Source organism: Bos javanicus, chromosome 9 (assembly GCF_032452875.1).
Source record: "Bos javanicus breed banteng chromosome 9, ARS-OSU_banteng_1.0, whole genome shotgun sequence".
NCBI classification, from domain to species: domain Eukaryota; kingdom Metazoa; phylum Chordata; class Mammalia; order Artiodactyla; family Bovidae; genus Bos; species Bos javanicus.
Window position 1 is genome coordinate 18,696,711 of NC_083876.1, and position 20,675 is coordinate 18,717,385.

The following is a 20,675-nucleotide window of genomic DNA, read 5'->3' on the forward strand; positions in this document are numbered from 1 at the left end:
GAGAAAACTAGAAATGTGGACAAGATTTAAGACTCCTTTTAACATACAGTAGTCCCTCCCTAATTCACGGTTTCTCTTTCCGCAGTTGTAGTTACCTGTGGTCAATCAGTCTGAAAATATTAAATGTAAAATTCCTGCAATGAACAACTCCTCTGAGTTTTAAACTGCACACCATTCTGAGTAGTGTGATCGATGATCCATGCTACCCAGGATCCTTTAGTCCAGCATGTTGTGTTAGTCACTCAGTTGTGTCTGACTCTGTGCAACCCCATGGACTGTATCCAGCTGGGCTCCTCTGTTCATGGGATTCTCCAGCCAAGAATACTGGATTGGGTTGCCATTGCCTTCTCCATAGTCCAGCATATCCGGTTCATTCATTTAGCAGTCATTTGAGTTATCAGACCATGTCGGTCATCAGATTGACTGTCCCTGGTATTGCAGTGCTTGTGTTCAAGTAACCTTTATTTACTTAATAATGGCTTAAAGTGTAAGAGTAGTGATGTGGGCAATTCAAATAAGCCAAAGAGAAGCTGTAAAATGTATCCTTTCAGTGAAAAGGTGAAAGTTTTCAGCTAAGTAAACAAAGGGAAAAAAAATTCCTAGGAATTCCCTGGCAGCCCAATGATTAGGACTTGGTGCTCTCACTACCAGGGCCTGAAGTTCAATCGCTGGTCAGGGAACTAAGATTCTACAAACCGCAAGGTGAGGCCAAAAAATAAATAAATAAAAGAATGAATATTTTATCTGTGAAACTGTGATGAAGGAAAAAGAATGTGTGCTAGTTTTGCTGTTGCACTTCAAATCACAAAAACTACAGCAACACTCTGTGATAAGTGCGTAGTTGAGGCTAAAAAAAAAGGCATTAAATTTGTACAATGGGGTATTTTGAGAGAGAAAATGAGAGATCACATTCACAAAACTTTCATTACAGTATAGCTGACCACTGAACAACATGGATTCACTTATATTAGGATTTTTTCAATAAATACTACAGTACTACATAATTGCAAGGGACAGAGAAATCAGTGCCCCTAATCCCTGGACTGTTCAACAGTCAACTGTATATAGTTATAACTGTTCTATTTATTAGTTATTGTTAATCTCTTACTGTGCCTAATTTATAAATTAAACTTTATCAGATACTTCTTTAAAAGCAATATATATAGGGTTTGGTACAATCTGCCGTTTCAAATATCCACAGGAGAGCTTAGAACATATCCACCATCAAGAGAGGAACTACTGTATAGGCTTTTTAACCTTAACTGGATATTTGTGGAGTAAAGCTGCTTTTAAAGGCAAAGCTGACTCCTTACACACAAACATTTTGAAGAATCAGGTTCTCCAATACTCCTTATTTCCACTCACCAAGACTGCAACTTTGCTGCAGAAGCAACAAGTAAAATAACAAAGAGATGGTAGCATCTGGCAAACAAAAGAGATGAAAACTTGGGAAACCTAGAGATTAGGAGTTTACTTTGCTGACATGTTAAATCTAAGAAAAAGGCAAACAAGGCAATTAGCAAATGACTGCTTTAATTTAATACAATCTTTTTCACAAGATAAACATGCTTCACAGTCTCCAAATTTAACTTTAAAAACAGCCTTAATGTATTTATCTCCTCTCCTACTTTCTTCCCCAACCATGTCACTTACTATTGAAGTAGGGTTGTTTATCATAGGTAAATACAGAATAAACTGTATTCAAAAAGAGGCATAACATGGGTAAGGAGGTGAGAAAGGACAAATATCAGAGATTTGTTAGCACCTCTGAAAGTAAACGTTGCCATGACAAGTACACATTCACAACTCTTCCACAGAAAATTGTCAGAAGTTAGTGATAAAAGATTAATGGTATTTTTTTATTTTTCTGCCTCTCGAAAACATTTATTACAGGAGGTTGTAAAGGGCTGGAAAGGAGCCAACTCACATTGGTTATTCTGCCCTGAGACTGAAATTCAAGCAGTTTTCACAATTTGTATCAAATAATAGGAGGTACAAAGTAGTCAAGATTTAAAAGCAGATAATACAATAAAATAGGGTAAGAAAGCACTGAGATAAACTCCAGAGTTGGTTTCGAAATTATACAGGTATGAGTTTTAATATTCCAGGTACAATGAACCAATAACCCAGTTCACTAATAAACTTTATTTCCTAAAAGTCAGTTTTGGGGTTTTTGTTTACCTCACAGCTATCCTTGAAGACTGAGTCTCTCTCTTCTTCCAACCATCTACTCTGTTTTTTACCCCCAACCCATTTCTGAACTTTTCCTGTTCTACTGGAGGTCACCAATTATATCAATTACCTACTGCCTCTTTATTAAATATATACTAATGCTGAGGAGTTGGGTGTATACAGAGCACAAACACATACCTTCCAACTTCCAGAACCTAACAGTACAGCAGAAAAAACAAAGGTAAATAAATAGCCATGATTATGTGACAAAAGCTATAGCAGAGTAAGTATAAGTACTTAATTCTGCTTGGTTACATTTAGGTTTTAAAGCATGAATAGATAAATGTTCATAGAATGAGGGACACTGCAGAGAGAAAGGGATGAAAAGACTTTGGCTGATTTTAAGAACTGCCAAATAGTTGTACAAAGCTGCAGCACAAGGTACAAGTGAGGAAAAGGCGGGAGAAGGTCCATTTTGTGAGCCACGTTACAGGGCTGAGACTATTCAAAGTCACTGGGGAAAAGGAGGCATGACGTGATCACATCTGCATTTTAGAAAGTTCAGAGCCGCAGTTCTCAACAGGAGGCAATTTTACCCCAGGGGCATCTGGGAATGTTCTGGAGACATTTCCGTAGTTACCACTGGAGTTGCTACAGACAAGGATGATGATAAACACCCTACAATGCATAGGACAGTCAATTATGAAAAGGAATTATGTGGCTCAAAATGAGAACAGTGCTGAAGTTAAGAAACCCTGGTTTAGAGCTAAGTTCTAGGGTAGAGGAATAAGACTGGAGGCAGGAGATCATTTAATCTGTAATTCTAGGAGAGCAGAGGCCATGCTCCTCATTATCCTACTCTCCAGCTCTAAGCCAGTGTGGGACATGATGCAGGGATGCAGTCTTTACTCACGCTTCCCTGGTGGCTCAGATGGTGAAGAATCTGCCTGAAATGCAGGAGACCTGGGTTCAATTCCTGGGTCGGGAAGATCCCCTGGAGAAGGGAATGACCACCCACGAATGACCACCCACTCCAGCATTCCGACCCAGAGAACTCCATGGACAGAGGAGCCTGGCGGGCCACAGTCCAAGGGGTTTCAAAGAGTCAGACACGACTGAGTGACTAACACTAATATTTACCTGGGAAGTGAATGAATGATGCAGAGCTCCAGGCAAAGAGCACAAGGCCCACATGTGGCTGTGGCAATGGAAAACAGATGCAAAGGACTGAACAGAATATACAGGCCTTACTGAAAAAAAAATCTAAGAAAGGAAAATCCAATTTACCATCACCCCAATCTTAAATGATTTTCTGAGTTATAGTAAAAAGTTTAATTAAAAAAACTGTGCAAGCCTTAAATGCAGTATTGTATTCTGTACCAGATCTTGAAACAAGAAAAAGTAATTAAGTTGGAAAATGTGGTGAGATATGAATATGGTCTGGTGTTTAGTTAATAATAACATTGGCGGAGCAGTTTTAAGGAATTCTAGATAATATAGGACTGTAACATGAGGAAAAACTGCGCAACGGGTTATAAAAGCTTTTTGTGCAACTTTCCAGTAAGTAATTTATTTCAAAAATTTTTTTAAAAAGCCTATTTCCCAAATGTATCAAACCTTAAATATTTGAATCTACACTAAACATTCCCATTTGTATTTTAAGAAAAGCTATAATGCTAAGATCTTTTTATTACATGGGTCTTTGGTAATACTACATTGATCCAGGAAAAGAACAAGGAAAATTTTTAGAGGCAGCCAGACAGAAATGGCAGAGGAATCAACAAAATAAGATACTAACACTCATATTTAAAAATAAAAATCTTCTGACTCATAGTCTGTGATAACCTGAAATGAATATTCTATCACTATGCAGGCAAATTATTCTGCCAAAAAACCTAATGACTTTTTCTTCCCATTACCACCCAATCACACTTTCATAATAATGACAAGACATTTAAGACTGTCACCAAGGTGAACTGAAGAGACACGGCACTAAACTACGACTATTAGTAAGTAGAGTCATTTTGATTAGTCCAGCTTCTCTTTAGAGATGTCAAAAATTATATGCGAATACAAAAACATCAGGTAAAATCAGCGTTCCAGTACAGGCATTTTTTTGTTTTTTAAATATGAAGAGCAACTTCCTGAAAATCTGAATGGAAAAATGTTATCATAAACCTTAAAAATGAAATAAAACTCTTTCAGAAAGGTACAACAATTACCTGCATGGTAATTAATTCTATTACCTGAATATACCAGCGGCATTTCTCCTGATGTGACACAAAGCTCAAGTTATTTTTGCCATATTTAAATCCCCTATAACCACGTCAGCAATATTTACTGATCTGATGATTAATGACATGGCCTAAAATACTTTATCTGACTTTATAAATATAATCTGGTATCCTTTTCCAAAATATGACTAATACCAACTTTCTTGAGTAGCCAAGTGTTAACCAACTGTTAACTATTAGTTTATTAAGAATAAGGAACAGCATAATGGGAGTCACTGTACTTTCACGACTCACTAAACATGTAACCCTGATCAAGTCACCAAACCTTTTCATGCCTCAATTTCCTTCTCTGTAAAGTAAAAGTATTTCCTACCTAAAGATCATTTAAGGTTTTAAAAGATAAAAATAAATGGAAAATGGTTAGAATAGTGCCTGAACAGAGTAATTACTCACATAGCAAATGTTAAGAGGAAAGTTACTATCAATCATTTTTGCACTTTCACTGCCTTCCACAGTGTTGCCTGACAATGCGTTGAAAGAACAACATATTCCCCTTATTAAATGGATCTGCATTTTTTCAAAAAAAGGATAGACTTTTCCCTAGAGGGGACATTTCTAATAAATTTACCTTCCCCTTCTTTTAAGAAAACTGTTCTACTTCCTAGTATAATTTTCTAGGTGAAAATATACTCGTGTCTCAAATCCTTTGTTGTTTTATAGTTGTTCATTATACTGAGAACACATAGGAATCATTATTTAACCAGGACAATCATATTAAAAAAAAAAAAAAGATCACCCATGATTACCCACCATGGGTAAACCACAAGATAACTTTGGAAAACAGCTCAGAGAAAACTAAAAAAGATGTAAATCATACAAGAGAGGGGAAGAGAGAAGACAGTGAGAAAGCCTAGCATCTGTTTAACTGGAGTTCCAGGAGAGGAGAGAGAATGGAGCAGACATGATATTTTAAAAGATAATGGCTGACAATTTTCCAATGCCAATAAAAGACATTACAGATTCAAGGAGCCTAATAAATCTCAAGCTTGATAAACAGAAAAAAATGACACCAAGGAATATCACAGTCAAACTTCATGAAACCAATGAGAAAAATCTAAAGTAAAAGAGATCATCTTTCCAGTACTAACAGTTAGATTTATACCCAAATACATCAAAATTGTCTATGAAATACAAAATGCCCCAGATAAAACACAAAACCTTAGAAAGTACTTCTGTAAGTAAAACAATAGAAAAGCATATTTTATATAAACATTAAACAAGTTATACAAAACCATAATACTGACAAATTATAATATGGTAATACTGACTGTAATTACCCAGAAAAGGAAGAGAAATAAGTATAATCTGGACAGGTAGAAGAAAGAGGGAGAAGACACTTCTAACTAAGCAGGAGGGTAGGGACAGAAGAGGCTATGATTAAAATACGAAGCTCTATGAAAGTCAGAAGTAAGACTTGGTGGTAGAGGAACTGCAACTCCATTAAAATACCATAAGCTACCTCTCATACTACCTTGAGCAGAAGAGAGACATAGCAGAAGTAGAATTAAATAAGAGTAATATTACAGGGTTACATATAGTATAACCTGAAAGGGAGAGAGGGAGAAGATCCCGGAAGCAAGACTATGTGAAGGAGGCTATAGTAATTCAGGTAAGATAAGCACCCTGTAGTAGTGGAGTTAAAAAGGATGAATTTAGAGGGCATTTCAAGAAGATCTATCTACATCAGTTTTCCTTCTTGAAATTTTAAAGGCCAAAAAGTACACAATTATTCATAAAAATAACCACACTATTACAACTAATCTGTATTATGATACAATTGCCTACTGAATCAACAGAATGACATATATCTTTAAAAAACAATATTCTATAAAAATACCAATGAGCTCATTAGATAAGTACAATATTTATAATCCATAATTACACATTCTTATGACTTTTTCATTATAGATTACTAACATAAGAAAAAAATTTGAGGGCTTTTTCCTCTTTGAAGGCTAATACACAAAAAATGAAAATTCTCTGACTTCACAGCAAGTAAAAAACATTTTTATTTTCAAAAGCTCTTTACTAAGAGGCTATCAACTTGGTAATGAACTCAAACAACTCACCAATGCTGGGTGGGCTACCATAGTTAATTGGTGACTCTGGTGGTCTTCCACAATGCAATGCAGCCAGAGCAGATCCTTTCCACACAACATGCTTGCAGCCTATTAAACACAAACATTTTTTATTGGATATAAAGATAGGACACAAAGACAAAAAGTGAGAAAAAGACCATCTAAATGCTGTTAGAAATTTTTCATACTTTTGTTTGTGCGTAGCAAGGACTGTCTTCCAGCTCCTAACAAAGTTTGTACTCCAGGAACACTTTGTGGAATCTCTTGCTCAAGAAGAGGTCCCAGTCGATGACAGATCTGCAGCAAGTGATCAGGTGCTAAATGTCTGTAATACTTCACCTATTATGTGAAAGACACAGATAAAATGTTTGCTAAATACAGTGGGGATACAGGATACAATTATTTACAGTAAATAAAATGTACTTTTAAAAACATAGTAATTTGTTCTTGCTAGTCACATTTCATTTTACTTGGGGGGAAAAATTCACATTCATTCAGTGAAATCCCTTGATTCACAGTATAAAACTACCCAACCATGATTTAATCCACTGAAGAGGAAAAATGCTAAAAGAATTGATGGAACCTAAATACAGCAAGTTATAAACTAACAGATGCTAGTCAATGCAAATACTGAACAATGAAAAAATATATATTATAACCTAAAATGGTATGTTCCAGTCTAATATTTTAATTTTCAAAATAAACAAAAAATCATCTAACTATAAACACTTTTTATCACCAATGATATTTTTAAAAATCTCCAGAATAGTTCAGGATTAAAGAAAACTACACAGTTTATGTTCTCATTACAAAATCTAAAGACATCTATATAATTTCTATGCTGAAATTTATAATTTACCAAAAACTTCACAGAGAGAAAGGCCGAATTCCAACTGTTAAATGAAACAAGTTTGACTATAAAATAAATCTACCAACTACAAAGTTTGGGCTGTTTTTGGAACAACTTCAAAATATTGCTTAATTTAGATTAGCATTCAAAACCAAGATGTAAAATGCTTTATGTTTATTATCCATCCTGAAAAGTCTTTTATTAAATAGATAATATTTGCATAATAATGTAAAGATATTAAATTAGGGGGGAAAAGTACACTATGTTTTCACTTAATGTTTAGATTACCAAGTTACAAAAAAATTCTCACTGCAGTACCTAAATATTCTAGTTTAGCTGTTTTCAAAGTGTGTTCTGGGGACTCCTAGGGATTTCTCAAGTAAAAATTGTGAGTCTTCATGCTTCCACTGCAGGGGACACAGGTTCAATCCCTTGTCAGGGGAACTAAGATCCTGCATGCTGCACAGCACAGCCAAAAATTTTTTTTAAAAATGAATAATATGAAGATGTTATTTGCCTAAGTTTTCCAGCAATGTCCCAACAGACTGCATGTCTAAGGGGATATAAGAAATCTGCCTTCTATTAAGCCAGAGATTAAACATCCTCAAAAGGATAAAACAATACCACTCACTTCATAAATTTGTTTTGGGAAATAATGATGTTATAAAAATTTTTTTACTTATATTAACATGAAATGAGTTTATTATATTTAAATGAATAAAAATATTTTAAAACTTGTCTTAATTTTTAAGTGGTAAATATGAATAGATAATACACACAAAGGAACTGCAATAATTTTCATTAATGTAAAGAGGTGCCGATGTAAAGTTTAAGAACTGCCACTCAAGTTCATTTAGACTAAAAAAAAAATAGTAACTGGAAGCTTGCACCCTCTGACTCTACCCATTTCGCACCCAAGTAGGAAGAGTCAAAAGGTTTAAGATTTACAGTTATAAAATATACAAGCCATAAGAGTATGATGAAGAGCATGGTGACTATAGTTAATAATACTGTACTGTACAACTGAAAGCTTTAACAGATCTTAAACTTTCTCATGACAAGAAAAAAAAAATGCTTTAAGTATGTATAGTGACAGGACTTCTTTTGATCTTTCACAATATATACAAATTTTGAATCATTATGTTTGCACCTGAAACTAAAATAATGCTATATGTTAATTTCACCTCAATTTAAAAAAAAAAAAACAGGAAAAGTAAAGTCTGAGAAAATGTCAAAGAGCCTAAAAAGACAAGACCACATTTTTTAAAAGGTCCACTTATTAATGGCAATTTTAGTATGAATTCTTATAGATTTTGAGGAAGTGAGGGATTAAGTGATCTCAATCTATCTTGTAGTATCCGTTATACTCTAACTGCAAAAGAACGTAAATGCTATTTTTTTAAATTAGCTGATATTCATTCTCTAGATTGAAGCCAATTAAGGGGAACCTATCTTACTTTTTATCTTAATATACTGTCATAGAGACAATATGGAGCCATATTGTCTCACTTTGATTAGACAATTTAAAAGAATACAGAGTCTAGTTAATCATTACTGGTAGAACGAACACTTCTAGAAAAGAAGTTCTAAATCAAATAATACATACTACCTCTCAGCTTTCGAGATTCACAAAAGCACGATGATGTTAAAGCCTCTGAAAAATCCTGATAAATCTATTTATTTTATTTAATGCACAAATACACAAACCCTAGTTACAGAATCCTTTTTTCCCCTAATATTATCTTGACTCAAAACATACTTTTCCAAGCACTAGTACGATATAAACAGAAAAAGCATTCAGAAGAAAGTACACCAAAATACAAAAATTTTAAGTGGTATTTATACTCTAATCCTTCCTAAAATAATTTACTTAAAAATTGAAAGCAAAGTCTACAATATTTATAGGGTCCCTTCTAGTTTAAAACTTGTACATGATAATTATTCTAATGTGACTTTTTAAAATTGATCAAAATTCTTTTTACAATTCTTAGTTTGACAAGGAAGTTAATTGCTTGTTAACTTTAGTTTTGTGATGATCCTGTTTTAGGGTCTTTTTACAAAATACATTTCAAGTAGTAAACTTGAAAATCTTGACTGAAGAACTGTATCTTTTTAATAAAATATGAATCCACTTTTACCAATGACATCGCTCCTTGATTATTTAATATATTTCAATTTTTCAAAGCCAAATTTCATTTTTAAGTTAGAAGAGATACTTCCAATTCTTCAACTCCTCATGCTTTCTGGCTTCGAGATCTTATGCAAGCTGACCCCTCTTAAAGAAATCTTTACCCATGCACCTCCACACCTGAATCCTCCTCCGTGTCAGTCTGGGCTTCACTGCCTTCCATGACCTGCCTCTGCCCCTTCTTTTGTGGACATTCTGTGTTTCCACAGCACACTTATTAAACTCCTTCCCAGTCCTTTACCCCACTCTTCAGAACTCTGCAGTACTTACCACACCATACTAATTGTTCTTAAGATGTAGGAATCTAGTGACAGCTATGATCCTCTTCCCCCAAAAAATACATATATAGTCCCTACCACTATCTTGCCTTTTTCAGAGGTTCGTAAGACTCTACGCTATATTAAAACTGCCAATTTACTTGGTCCATGTCCTACCTAAGAACAGACGGGATTAGATCTTGTTCACTTGTCTGCCCAGAACCTAACAGAGTACTTAAGCTAAGTGTTTAACTATTAAGATAAACAAATACATGAAAATACACAGGGGAAAAAAACTGACTTCGCTGGCCATTAAATGGACAGGTTCCTTAAGGTCTGATATCCCACAGCTCAGTTCCAGACACTCTCATACCCTTTCTCTATACTCCCTGGACAATCTTTATGCCAAAGCTTTCCAAATTTGTATCTACAGCCTAGCCTTGCTCACTGAACTTTCTTAAGAGTCCTCTCCTTAGAGTCCCAAGGCCTCCTCAACTCAACACATCCAAAACTACACTCATGATGCTCATGCCAACAGCCCCCTTCAAGTTCTCTACCTTGGTGACTGGCAACATTATCACCGTCTCTCCAATCTAAAATCAAGAAGTCACCTTTTTCACACTGCCCATTTCTCTCTCTCGCCTCATTCCAAATATCCCACCACATCCAAACGAATGTTTCCTTCCTAGCCTCAAACCCATATACCTGTCTCTATCTCCATAACAATCCAATTTCAAATCATCCATCTTTCCCACATCCACTTGTGCCTTCCACCCACCTGCCTGCTCAGTTGCTTCAGTCGTGTGCAACTCTTTGGGACCCTATCTATGAACCCTTTTCACCTCATTCAAATCTATTCTCCATATTGCAATTAGAATGCTCTTTCCAAAACACAGATCTGGTGGTCACCTCTACCTAAAGCACTTCAGAGGCTTGTCATGCTCTTTGGAGATCCAAATCCTTCACGTGGTCTACTAGCCCTGAATTACATGTGGAGTCCATTACTGTTTCTCTGCCTTCTCTGGCACACTCCTAGTCCTACACTCTCCAGCCCCCCCTTTCCACGTTTAGACACACGGGCTTTCTTTCAGGTTCTTTACCCGCACTGTCTCCTGTCAAGCTTTTCCCATGTGGTGTGCTTTGCATTTCTCCACCTCCCCTTGCCCAGACAACTCTATTTGCTTCAGATCTTCCCTTTGTAACTTTGTTTTCCTTCACTTTATTTAGTCTAGGTATTATCATCTTGATTGAACACTCTTGGTGACTTGTTCTTAACTCATGTACCAGTTCACGACTGTACCTTCAACAATGTCATGGGTTTAATGTTTCTATTCTTAACTTCACCATAAACTATATGAGAACAGGGACCATCTCCTCGCATTCCCAAATGCATCATATATACACACACACCCCTAAAACATATTTTTTTTAAAATGAATAAAACTTATTTTTGCTAGTCTTTTTCTCATTATTCTTTAAGAACATTAATTCATGTAATTATGGTCAATATTTAAAATGTAAAAATAATTAAAATAGCTCATTTATGGCTCCATATACATGACTTTTAATTTTCAAATTATTAAAACCCCTGTATCTTTAATTTTAACTTAAATATTAACCTGTATCTTTAATATTCTTAAGCTTTTTCATCTGAATGAACTTTCATTTACTAGTAAATAATTAAAAGGTTAAGCTGAAATGATACTGTAATAAAATCCCTAATCTAAAATGTCTATATCTGGATTTAGACATCCAATTACTGGATTCTCGGTAATTGTTCTAATACTGTTATTCAGGAAAAACAGAACTTGACGTTCTCAATTTTAATATGCCCATACTTTTCACAACCAAAACTGCTTTCAAGCTCCCAAAGATATTCAACACATAAAAAGTATGACCAAATGGTAAAGTGTGACAAATATTAAAAATACTAACATAGGTAGGTTTAGTTGCTCAGTCATCTCCAACTCTTTGCAACCCCACGGACTGTAACCCACCGGGCTCCTCTGTCCATGGAACTCTCCAGGCAAGAACACTGGAGTGGGCTGCCATGCCCTCCTCCAGAGCATCTTCCCAACCCAGGGATCAAACCTGGGCGTCCGGCAATGCAGGCAGACTCTTGACCCACTGAGCCACCTGGGAAGCTACTGGACACATATCGGCTGCACACTAAGTGCTAGGCCCTTATGGTAATTGCTGTTTTCCATGAAAAAGCCAAGTCAATGATTTTGATAACCATAAGATGTATGTTCTATTATTATTCCCATTAATAAAGAAATGATGGTACAAAAGATAAGAACAACCCTCCCAAGGTCATACACACTTAGTGCACGGTGGAGATGAGACAAACCAAGGCAGTCTGAGTCCAGAGCCACAATCATACTGCCCACCACCTACACCCCACAAAGTACTTATTTCCTCAAATATATGTGCAAACTATATACTAGACATCCTGAATAGTTTTCAACACACACATTAAAGTGAGCCGGAAATAAATGTTTTAGAAGTTGACTTTCACTCTAAGCAAACTTGCACAAAGGCATAAATTCCTATAGATTAAGGGGAACACTTAAAACTTGAAGGATACAAGATAAATAGATATAATGACAACCCTAAATACTCTCTCCTAAAATGGTTTAAGGAAATCAAAGTGACCAACCCTACCTTTCTCAATACTTTTAAGATTAAAATTTTTAAATCTTAAAGTTAGAAATAAGGTATAAACAGATTAAACAATTAAAAAGGTTACCATAAAATTTATGACCACTATTTTAAAATTTTTAAAGTGAACACTTATCAGCACTGCTTCTCTTTTTAAAATCTATGCTCCTCCCTTCAACAGACACTTCTCTTTCCCCACGAAAATGTATGAGCCCACTCTATGGATGTAAACCCTTATGCCACCCACTGAAATTCAGGGGGCAAGACAGAGCTTTTTCAAATTTCTCCTATCTTCATCCCGCCACCTCCAATCCCAATTAGAAAAATCAACAATCTTTGGTTAATTGTCCATAATTAATAGTTAAAACATGCATTAAATAAATGCATCCTTTCTGTAAACATGTTGCATTATCTAGAGCACAGGTGAGCAAACATTTCCTGTGAAGGGTCAGACAGCAAGTATTTTAGGCTTTGAAGTCTACTATCTCATATATATATACACATAAACAACTCTTTAAAAATTTAATTACTCCAGCTCAGGGGCCTTGCAAAAACAGGTCTTCTGTACAACTGACCTCCACCAGCCCGAATTTACCCATTCCTAATCTAAAGAACGATCCCTGGCATCCGCCACAGAAGGGGAACAGAATTTTGTGACACAAAGGCAAGTCTGCTCTTCCCTTGCCCATGTTGGCCCAAATCATAAACTCGGGTCACTCGTTTCTCAGATTGCACATGCGTTTTCTAGGATTATCAATTACAACAAAACCTTCTGAAATTGTGACTTGTAGCAAGAAAGGTACAAGGAAGAAACTGAGCTCTTTGAGTGTGTTTAATTTTCCTGTATTTCTGGCTAAGCCAATCTGCTTCTGCTTGATATGCTGCTTTATATATGCCCACCCTTTTCAGCCAAGAAAATTTTGCCGTTATCAGTGGGAAGTATAGTAAATGGTGTTATTGGTAGGAAGAAAATGTAAAGAACCTGGAAGCCACCTGCCATACTGTCATTAAAAATTTCTTTTCTCAGTTTGTAAAGAAAAGGTCAGCAGTTTGAATTAAGAACTCTGAAATCCAGAGCCTCAGTTTAAATTTGCTGAGTGGGAGGAAAACATCTAGTGGGGGTCCTAATCCCTAGGACTGCGATTCCAACAGCCACCACTCGGGAGTTGGTCACAGTGCCTGATACTAGAGTGGGCTATTAAAACACTAAATCCTTCTAGACCCAAACAGAGGAAAAAAACTTGAATCTTTTTAATGACCTTTTAAAAATGAGGTTAGGTCAATATATTCATTCCAACTACTTGATATACCTGTGAGACCTAGAAATGTCAGCCCTTCCTCAGGACGTAATTAAGAAGTCCTAATGGAAACAAGATCCACCTAATCTTTGGCACCAATATGATCTGACCAGGCTCTTCACTTTATTCCAATGTACTGAACACCTGATTGGTTCTAAAACAGTTTTTCAGATTTTCTCATGTATTTTTTCCTCACAATTTTTTCAGACTTGAAAGGATAGTTTCTTATGCTTTCTACTATAGTTCTAAGTTATAAAAAGGTCAGCTTAACATAATACAGTTCTTATTTTTAGTCCTATTCTAGCATATAAACAAAACCAGAAATTAAAAAAATTTTTATTGTTTACTAAGGCCTATTACTAAAACCCAGTCCCTAAAAATCTCAAAACTATCTAAACTTTTAATTGATAAATGTTACATCATTATTACAAAGCACAGATTAAATTATATTTATACTCTCTAAAACAAGTTTACATTTTTTGAGCTTTTAAAAACTCTAATAAAAAAATAAATAAATAAAAACTCTAATAGCTTTTCCACATAGAAAAAAATTCTTTTTAGCTGCTAAATTGTGTTGGAATCTTTTGTGACCCCATGGACTATAGCCCACCAGGCTCCTCTGTCCATGGGATTTCACAGGCAAGAATACTGGAATCGATTGCCATTTCCTTCTTCAGGGGATATCCCCCACCAGGAATCAAACCTGCATCTCCTGCACTGGCAGGAAGGTTCTTTACCACTAAGCCACCAGGGAAGCCCAAGAACAAAAATATAGAATACTTATATTCTCAGCATTTATTTATCTTCACAAGCAAATAAGGTTAAGTATTGTCCTCATTTCACAGAATGAATAGGAGAAACAGTAGAAAGTGGGAGAAACAGTATTCAACCCCAGGTCTCCTGATTTCAGGTTTAGTGTTATTTCTATTACGTTACAGTTTCCTTTTCAAAACTTGAGTTTCTCCCTCATCGCCAAACAGGCTTTATGATTACAAACTTAATAGAACCTATATAACCACTTTTCAAGTTAAATGCTCTAAGCTGGGTAACTAGTCTCAGAAGGACTCTCACAAGCTTATGATTTACTTGTACTCAGGGTATAGTAAAAATAATACATAATCGTACAAGTCAAAATTAATCGTGGGGGTCTATTTACTCTTAAATAACTATGAATAAACATGTTTGAAAGACTGTGTCTTACATTCACAGTTTAATCAATCACCTAAGAAATCATTTAGATAATTCAGTTAGTATTATCAATACATATTTGTCATTTAAATAAAATGCAATACTGATTTTCAAAATTTTATTATTATACAATCTGACTGTATTTGTTTAAAAAAAAACTCTATCCAGATTTAAGGTTTCCACAAACCACAAAGGATGCGCTATAAAAATAATTTAAAACACAACAAAATGACAAAGTTTAACTTTTTAAAATAACATTTTGAAGTTTTGTTTTTAAATCAAGTCACTTGCTAAAACAAATCTGTGAAATAAGAAATCTTCTTTAAAACATTAGTTACTTAGTGAAGCATAATTTAAAATCTGTGATTCTGCTAAAAAAGTTACTGTCCACTAACTTAAAGATTAAGAATACTTAAAACACGTATTCTTAAAGTACCCATGTAAATAATCTTCCGAGAAAAATCAGTTTCATTTTTAGTAATGTTTCAGTTTTAAACACTACACTCAAAGTAACTAGCATCACACATACAATGGCAGTGTAAAGCTGTTTCAGGAAATGCGTGTTTCTCCAAGTTGCCTGGACTTAGTCCTTCCACACCCCAAAACTAAACCAGAATCCAGTGACACAAGTAAAGGTGAGTATTTTGGGGTTTTATATTATAAGCTCTGCCAAGACAGGCTACATGTCTGTTCTTTATCCGGATGGAGACCAACTGGGTCATGCTACCGTGACCATGGCCATCTGGAGGCCAGAGCACATGGATTCTTTATGTGCTTCCTTTGCAGCAGGCTGCCATCATCCACGGTGCAATGAACAACTTATGTCTTACACTACAAACCTTACTCCTCTTACTATTTAAATTTGTTTTAACTAAGGCAGAAGCTTCATCAGAAACCACGTTGCGATCCCAACTTTCTTAATACCAAAAACTTCTCATCCAGCCATCCTTATCTGTGATCCCTGAGCTCAAATAATGCTGCTTTTGTGTGTGCACATATGTGTGTATAAGACAAGTAACTAAAGGTAGACCATCTTAACATCTGATGACTGCATTCTCTGTAGTGACCAAAGGTTCTCACAATTTTGTATTTCACCACTCAATGTCACACAATTTTTTAATACCCCGAATTCTCAAATGCCATAATGAAAAAAATGATTTTCCATAGCCTGTTAGAAAATACTTACAGTCCTCTATATTCAATATGCTTAATAACATATTAATTCCAAAATAATTTATTTTCACAAATCACTCACATGTCACCAACATAGCTTCTCACAAGCAAAACAGAAACTTTACACATTTAAAACTTTCTGAATTTTCAATTTGGTTCCTATTATATATCAGCCTTTATCACTTTTAGATATAATTACAAAAGCAACTTAAATATCCTTTTTCTCTAATACACTCATTTTTAATTTTTTACTTTCCTAAAGTGAATGAAAAGTACATTAAAAATAGGAAATTATTCTAAACGTTTATGCTTAGCCCTCCTAACTAATGGCCACTTTGCTTAGTATTATGGATATTTTTCTATGAATTCTAAAATTTGTATGTGAAAACTACTAGTCACAATGAAATTCACCTACCTGGTATCACTTATCCAAAATAAACTGTGCAGAGTACAAATTTATTTGCTATTAATTCTGTAGTGACAAGATAGATAACCACAAAATTTAAGAAAGGAGAATGCAGAAGGTGAGAAAAGTTTCTAGGTAAAAGAAACAGAAACTTGTGGTCTGACAAAGAAATTCTTTATAGACTAAAAAATTGACATTCATAGGATTTATTTAACCTAATACTCAAGAATAAATTCAACAAACTCTTTTTAAAACTTGGCTTAAAACAGAATCTTTTAGCCAGATTACAAAACAACTCCTCCTGAAAATTTCTAAAAGAATACAAACTGTTGTGATGATTTTCAATTATGAAAATCTCTGTACAGAGGGAACCATCTGCAATAGCCAAGCTCCCTTCACATATTTCTAAGTGCTATCTGATCATTACCAAAAGAAAGAGCTTCATATATCCTCTAATCAATTCTGCATATTCCAACCACCCAAACATTTCTTAATGTTAACTGTTCCACAAATACAGTTCACAGTTTCTAGAAATCTATCCACAATGCTTTAAAAATGATTTTTTACATTTACTATACTTTTTTCTTTTTATCTTAGGTTTAATTATTTCATCCTTGAATCTACAAAGTAACTATGCTAATAGTGTCTTTTAAAGTTTTAAGCAGCCAATCTTACATGGTAAATACTATATTCAGAAAGTTATGCATATTGTTTCTGAAATAATACTTTTTCTTAAAATTCTGTACATTATAAAGCTATAGTTGGGACAACTTCTACTACTAAAGTTCTGATCATAGCGAACACAAACGTGAACGTGAAGTCACTCAGTCATGTCCGACTCTTTGCGACCCCATAGACTGAAGCCTACCAGGCTCCTCTGTCCATGGGATTTTCCAGGCCCTTACATAATACTTGATTTGTACCAGTCAGTTATCACTCACGTAATAATCTTACAAAGTAGGAGCTGTTATTAACCCCTTGTACAGACTGGGAAACATACTCCAACAGTGTTTTTCTGCTTCACAGCAATCATAAAACACCACTATGCAGTTGGGAACGGGATGACCCAACTCCTCCTTCATATTCATGCCACTTTACAATTATTCAAGAGTGCTAAGAATTTAACAAGTACTTATTTTAAAATTTTTGTAAATGCCTCCAACTCTTTAAAATAATGGCACAAATATCAATAGAATAACTGCATGTACAAAAAAAGATGAAGATTTTCACTTCAGTCCTTCAAGGAAATGTACTATTCCCTTTACATCTAACATTATTTCTTCATTATAATGATTGAGACACTAAAACCATGTTACGAAGACTACCAAGCAAAACTTACAATTTCACTAACACTCTATTAAAAACAGAAAAATAAGTCTACAAGACATTTACTTCATTATATGCCACCACCCTCCAAAATTGAAACTGGTTAAATTTTGACAGTACTACATAACATGTTAAAAATGATTCCGAATTAGGAATTCCCATTCCAGATAATATGAATATAAAAATGGATAATATGAATCCCTAATTCAAAATCATTTTTAACATGTTATCTATTTTTTTTAACTTAAAACTGGTCTCCTAGGTTTTATACCTACACTTTCACATTAATCAGCATACTCTAAGTACCTAAGTAAATCCTATTCAAGACTTCTATTGATCTCTGAATTTACCACCAATGATTTGTGAAACTAGTACTTAAACCATGGTGAAATCATACCAATTATTAAAAAAAAGTAGTCTACAAAGTGGTCATGTCTCAAAAATCTTCATCTTTTCAAGGAAAAATGATACAACAACTTAAGAATGGTGCTACAAAAAGTGTTTATACAATTTCCTAATATGAATGATTTGTCGAGTCTACTTTTCTGTGTTTTACAAAATAATTCCAAAATTTAAAAAGTTGAGCTCTTCAAAACAATGCACTGCTACTTCTAGTTAAAAATCAGATTTCAATCCATTTATAAGAATGAGAAAACACGGGCCCAGAGAAATTTTTGACTTGCCAGAGGTTAACCTGCACGCTAACTGCTGGCAGGGCTAACATCACAATACACAATCTATTTGCAATGCTTTCCCTTGAACACAAAGATTTAGATTTCTAATAGAGTGGAATCATTTTTTAAAAGCAAATACTACTACAAAAAAAATTATAATAATTGTATCTAACAGATTAGCAAAACAACAACAGTTTGGGAAATACCTTGCAAGCAAGAAATGTAATCAGAGTCCCAAACCTGCCAAGGACACTTAAAAATTCTGCCTTAAGATCTCATAAGTATGCAACTTAAATATGTCATCACTACTTAAAGGTGACTGGAGAGTGAAATTTAATAAACCAATTTCACTGTCCAAACAAAAATAAATGACAAAGATGTCTCTTAGCCCCAAAATTAGTTGTTTTCTTATTCTGTAAAGTTTGCCTCCTTCGTGACTCTATTCGAAAAATAAGAATTCCAATTAGTTTTAAAAAATGCCTGTTTGATTTAAAAGCAACCCCATCCTTTAAAAAAAAAAAAAAAGAAAGAAAATCTGATTTAATATATATACTACTGGGCTAAAAATAAAATAAAAATGCTTTAACTTCCTATCAAATTCCATCCACTATTAAAAATGTTTTGTCTTGAGTAGAGGATAATAATCACAATCTTCCTTTACAATACCTTTATCAATGACACTTGAAATAAAAGTATTAAATTTTCTTTTTTCACCCTGGAAACTTTTAAACTTCTCTTAAAACTCCACTTTCTGCTTAGTCAAAACTCAACTACTGTGAATTTTATCTGTAACCTGACTTCAGATGCTGATCTATGTCTTTTAAGTTCCCAAGTACAAATATTATACCTCATCCTAAATAGCTGTAATTTGAGGTTCTCCAGAAATTTCAATTTGACATACAAATCCTTACATTTAAAATATTACCCAATTTATCAGTTAACACAAGCAATGAACTCCCAAGTAGAGGCAAATGCTACTGAAACCACAAACGATAGTTGTTATTTTGGCTTCAAACACCAGAATAATTTTCAAATCAATGTTAAATAAATTCAATTTGATAGGAAATAAAACTTTCAGTCTTAAAAATAAATTAAGAAATAGAGAATGCTGTACAAGAGACATTGCATGTGCTCACCTAGCTCACCACATAATTTCAAAATCCTACTGTTAAACAAAAACGTGCTCAAATACCTAGGGTTCCAAAATGTTTTTAGAGCTAACTAAATCTCAATCAAAAGTCAAACAAAATTAAACCAAATACCACATACCTAGATACACAGTTTGACAGGTAGGAAAGCACCTCAAATGGTGCCTCGAATTATACAGACTGAGCAAATGAAAGGAAAAAATGTGCCAGAGAACTCTAAAGTCTAATGGGAATCCTTAACTATTTCATGAGCATGCCAACATGACTGCTCTGGTATAAACATTTGGCAACACTAATCAAGAAACACCAATTCCATCCAAAATAGGTGAATTTTGATAAGATAAACACAATTTATGGTATCCCAAATCTGATGAAGAGATGAAGAATATAAACTCATCAATATTTGAGAGATGACAAATTCGCTCAAAAAAAGTTGAAAAACATTGGTAACCTTGTTTTTATTGGAAAATTAAATGATATTCCTACAAGGATTAGACAGTCTCACAATCTGGCCAGATATCATTGGCCGCTTCATTTAGAAAATATAAACATAACATTAACCAATAATCTCCACATTAAAAAAAACACGGCCACCTTCAGTGACTCGGGGTTTGTGGGGTTTTATGAAATGCAAAGATGAGTTTGGTTAAAACAGGCCAAGATGAGTTGTCTGTCCAATTCTTAAAAATGGAGTATTACAATCTTAGTAATTCTTTTAAGTAATAAGTAAAACATGGACAACCACGTAAGGTTTTGTCAAGTATTTACAAACCTAAAAATTAAATATTGCTGTTACTGAACCTTGAAGTTTGCTTCAAATTCCTTTCACTTTAGCCTAGTATTGAGTAACACTAGATGAAATCACTACATACTTGAAAACTGTTGTATGGAAATGAATGCGCTATTAAGTCTTCATTAAATTAACGAAACCTGAGTACGTTCATTCCAATACCTGGGAACAC

General features: G+C 34.4%; 1 protein-coding gene across 5 annotated transcripts in view; it reads right to left on the reverse strand.

Annotated features, from left to right (window-relative positions):
• The window catches only part of PHIP (pleckstrin homology domain interacting protein), a 128,267-nt gene that overhangs the window by 105,503 nt on the left and 2,089 nt on the right, over positions 1-20,675 (reverse strand). For all 5 annotated transcript variants that reach the window (XM_061427263.1, XM_061427267.1, XM_061427266.1 and 2 more), the window contains exons 5-6: positions 6,733-6,883; positions 6,536-6,634 (exon numbers count right to left, since the gene is read on the reverse strand). In XM_061427263.1, coding sequence (XP_061283247.1) covers positions 6,536-6,634; positions 6,733-6,883 — 250 coding nt within the window. The remainder of the gene's footprint in view (positions 1-6,535; positions 6,635-6,732; positions 6,884-20,675) is intronic.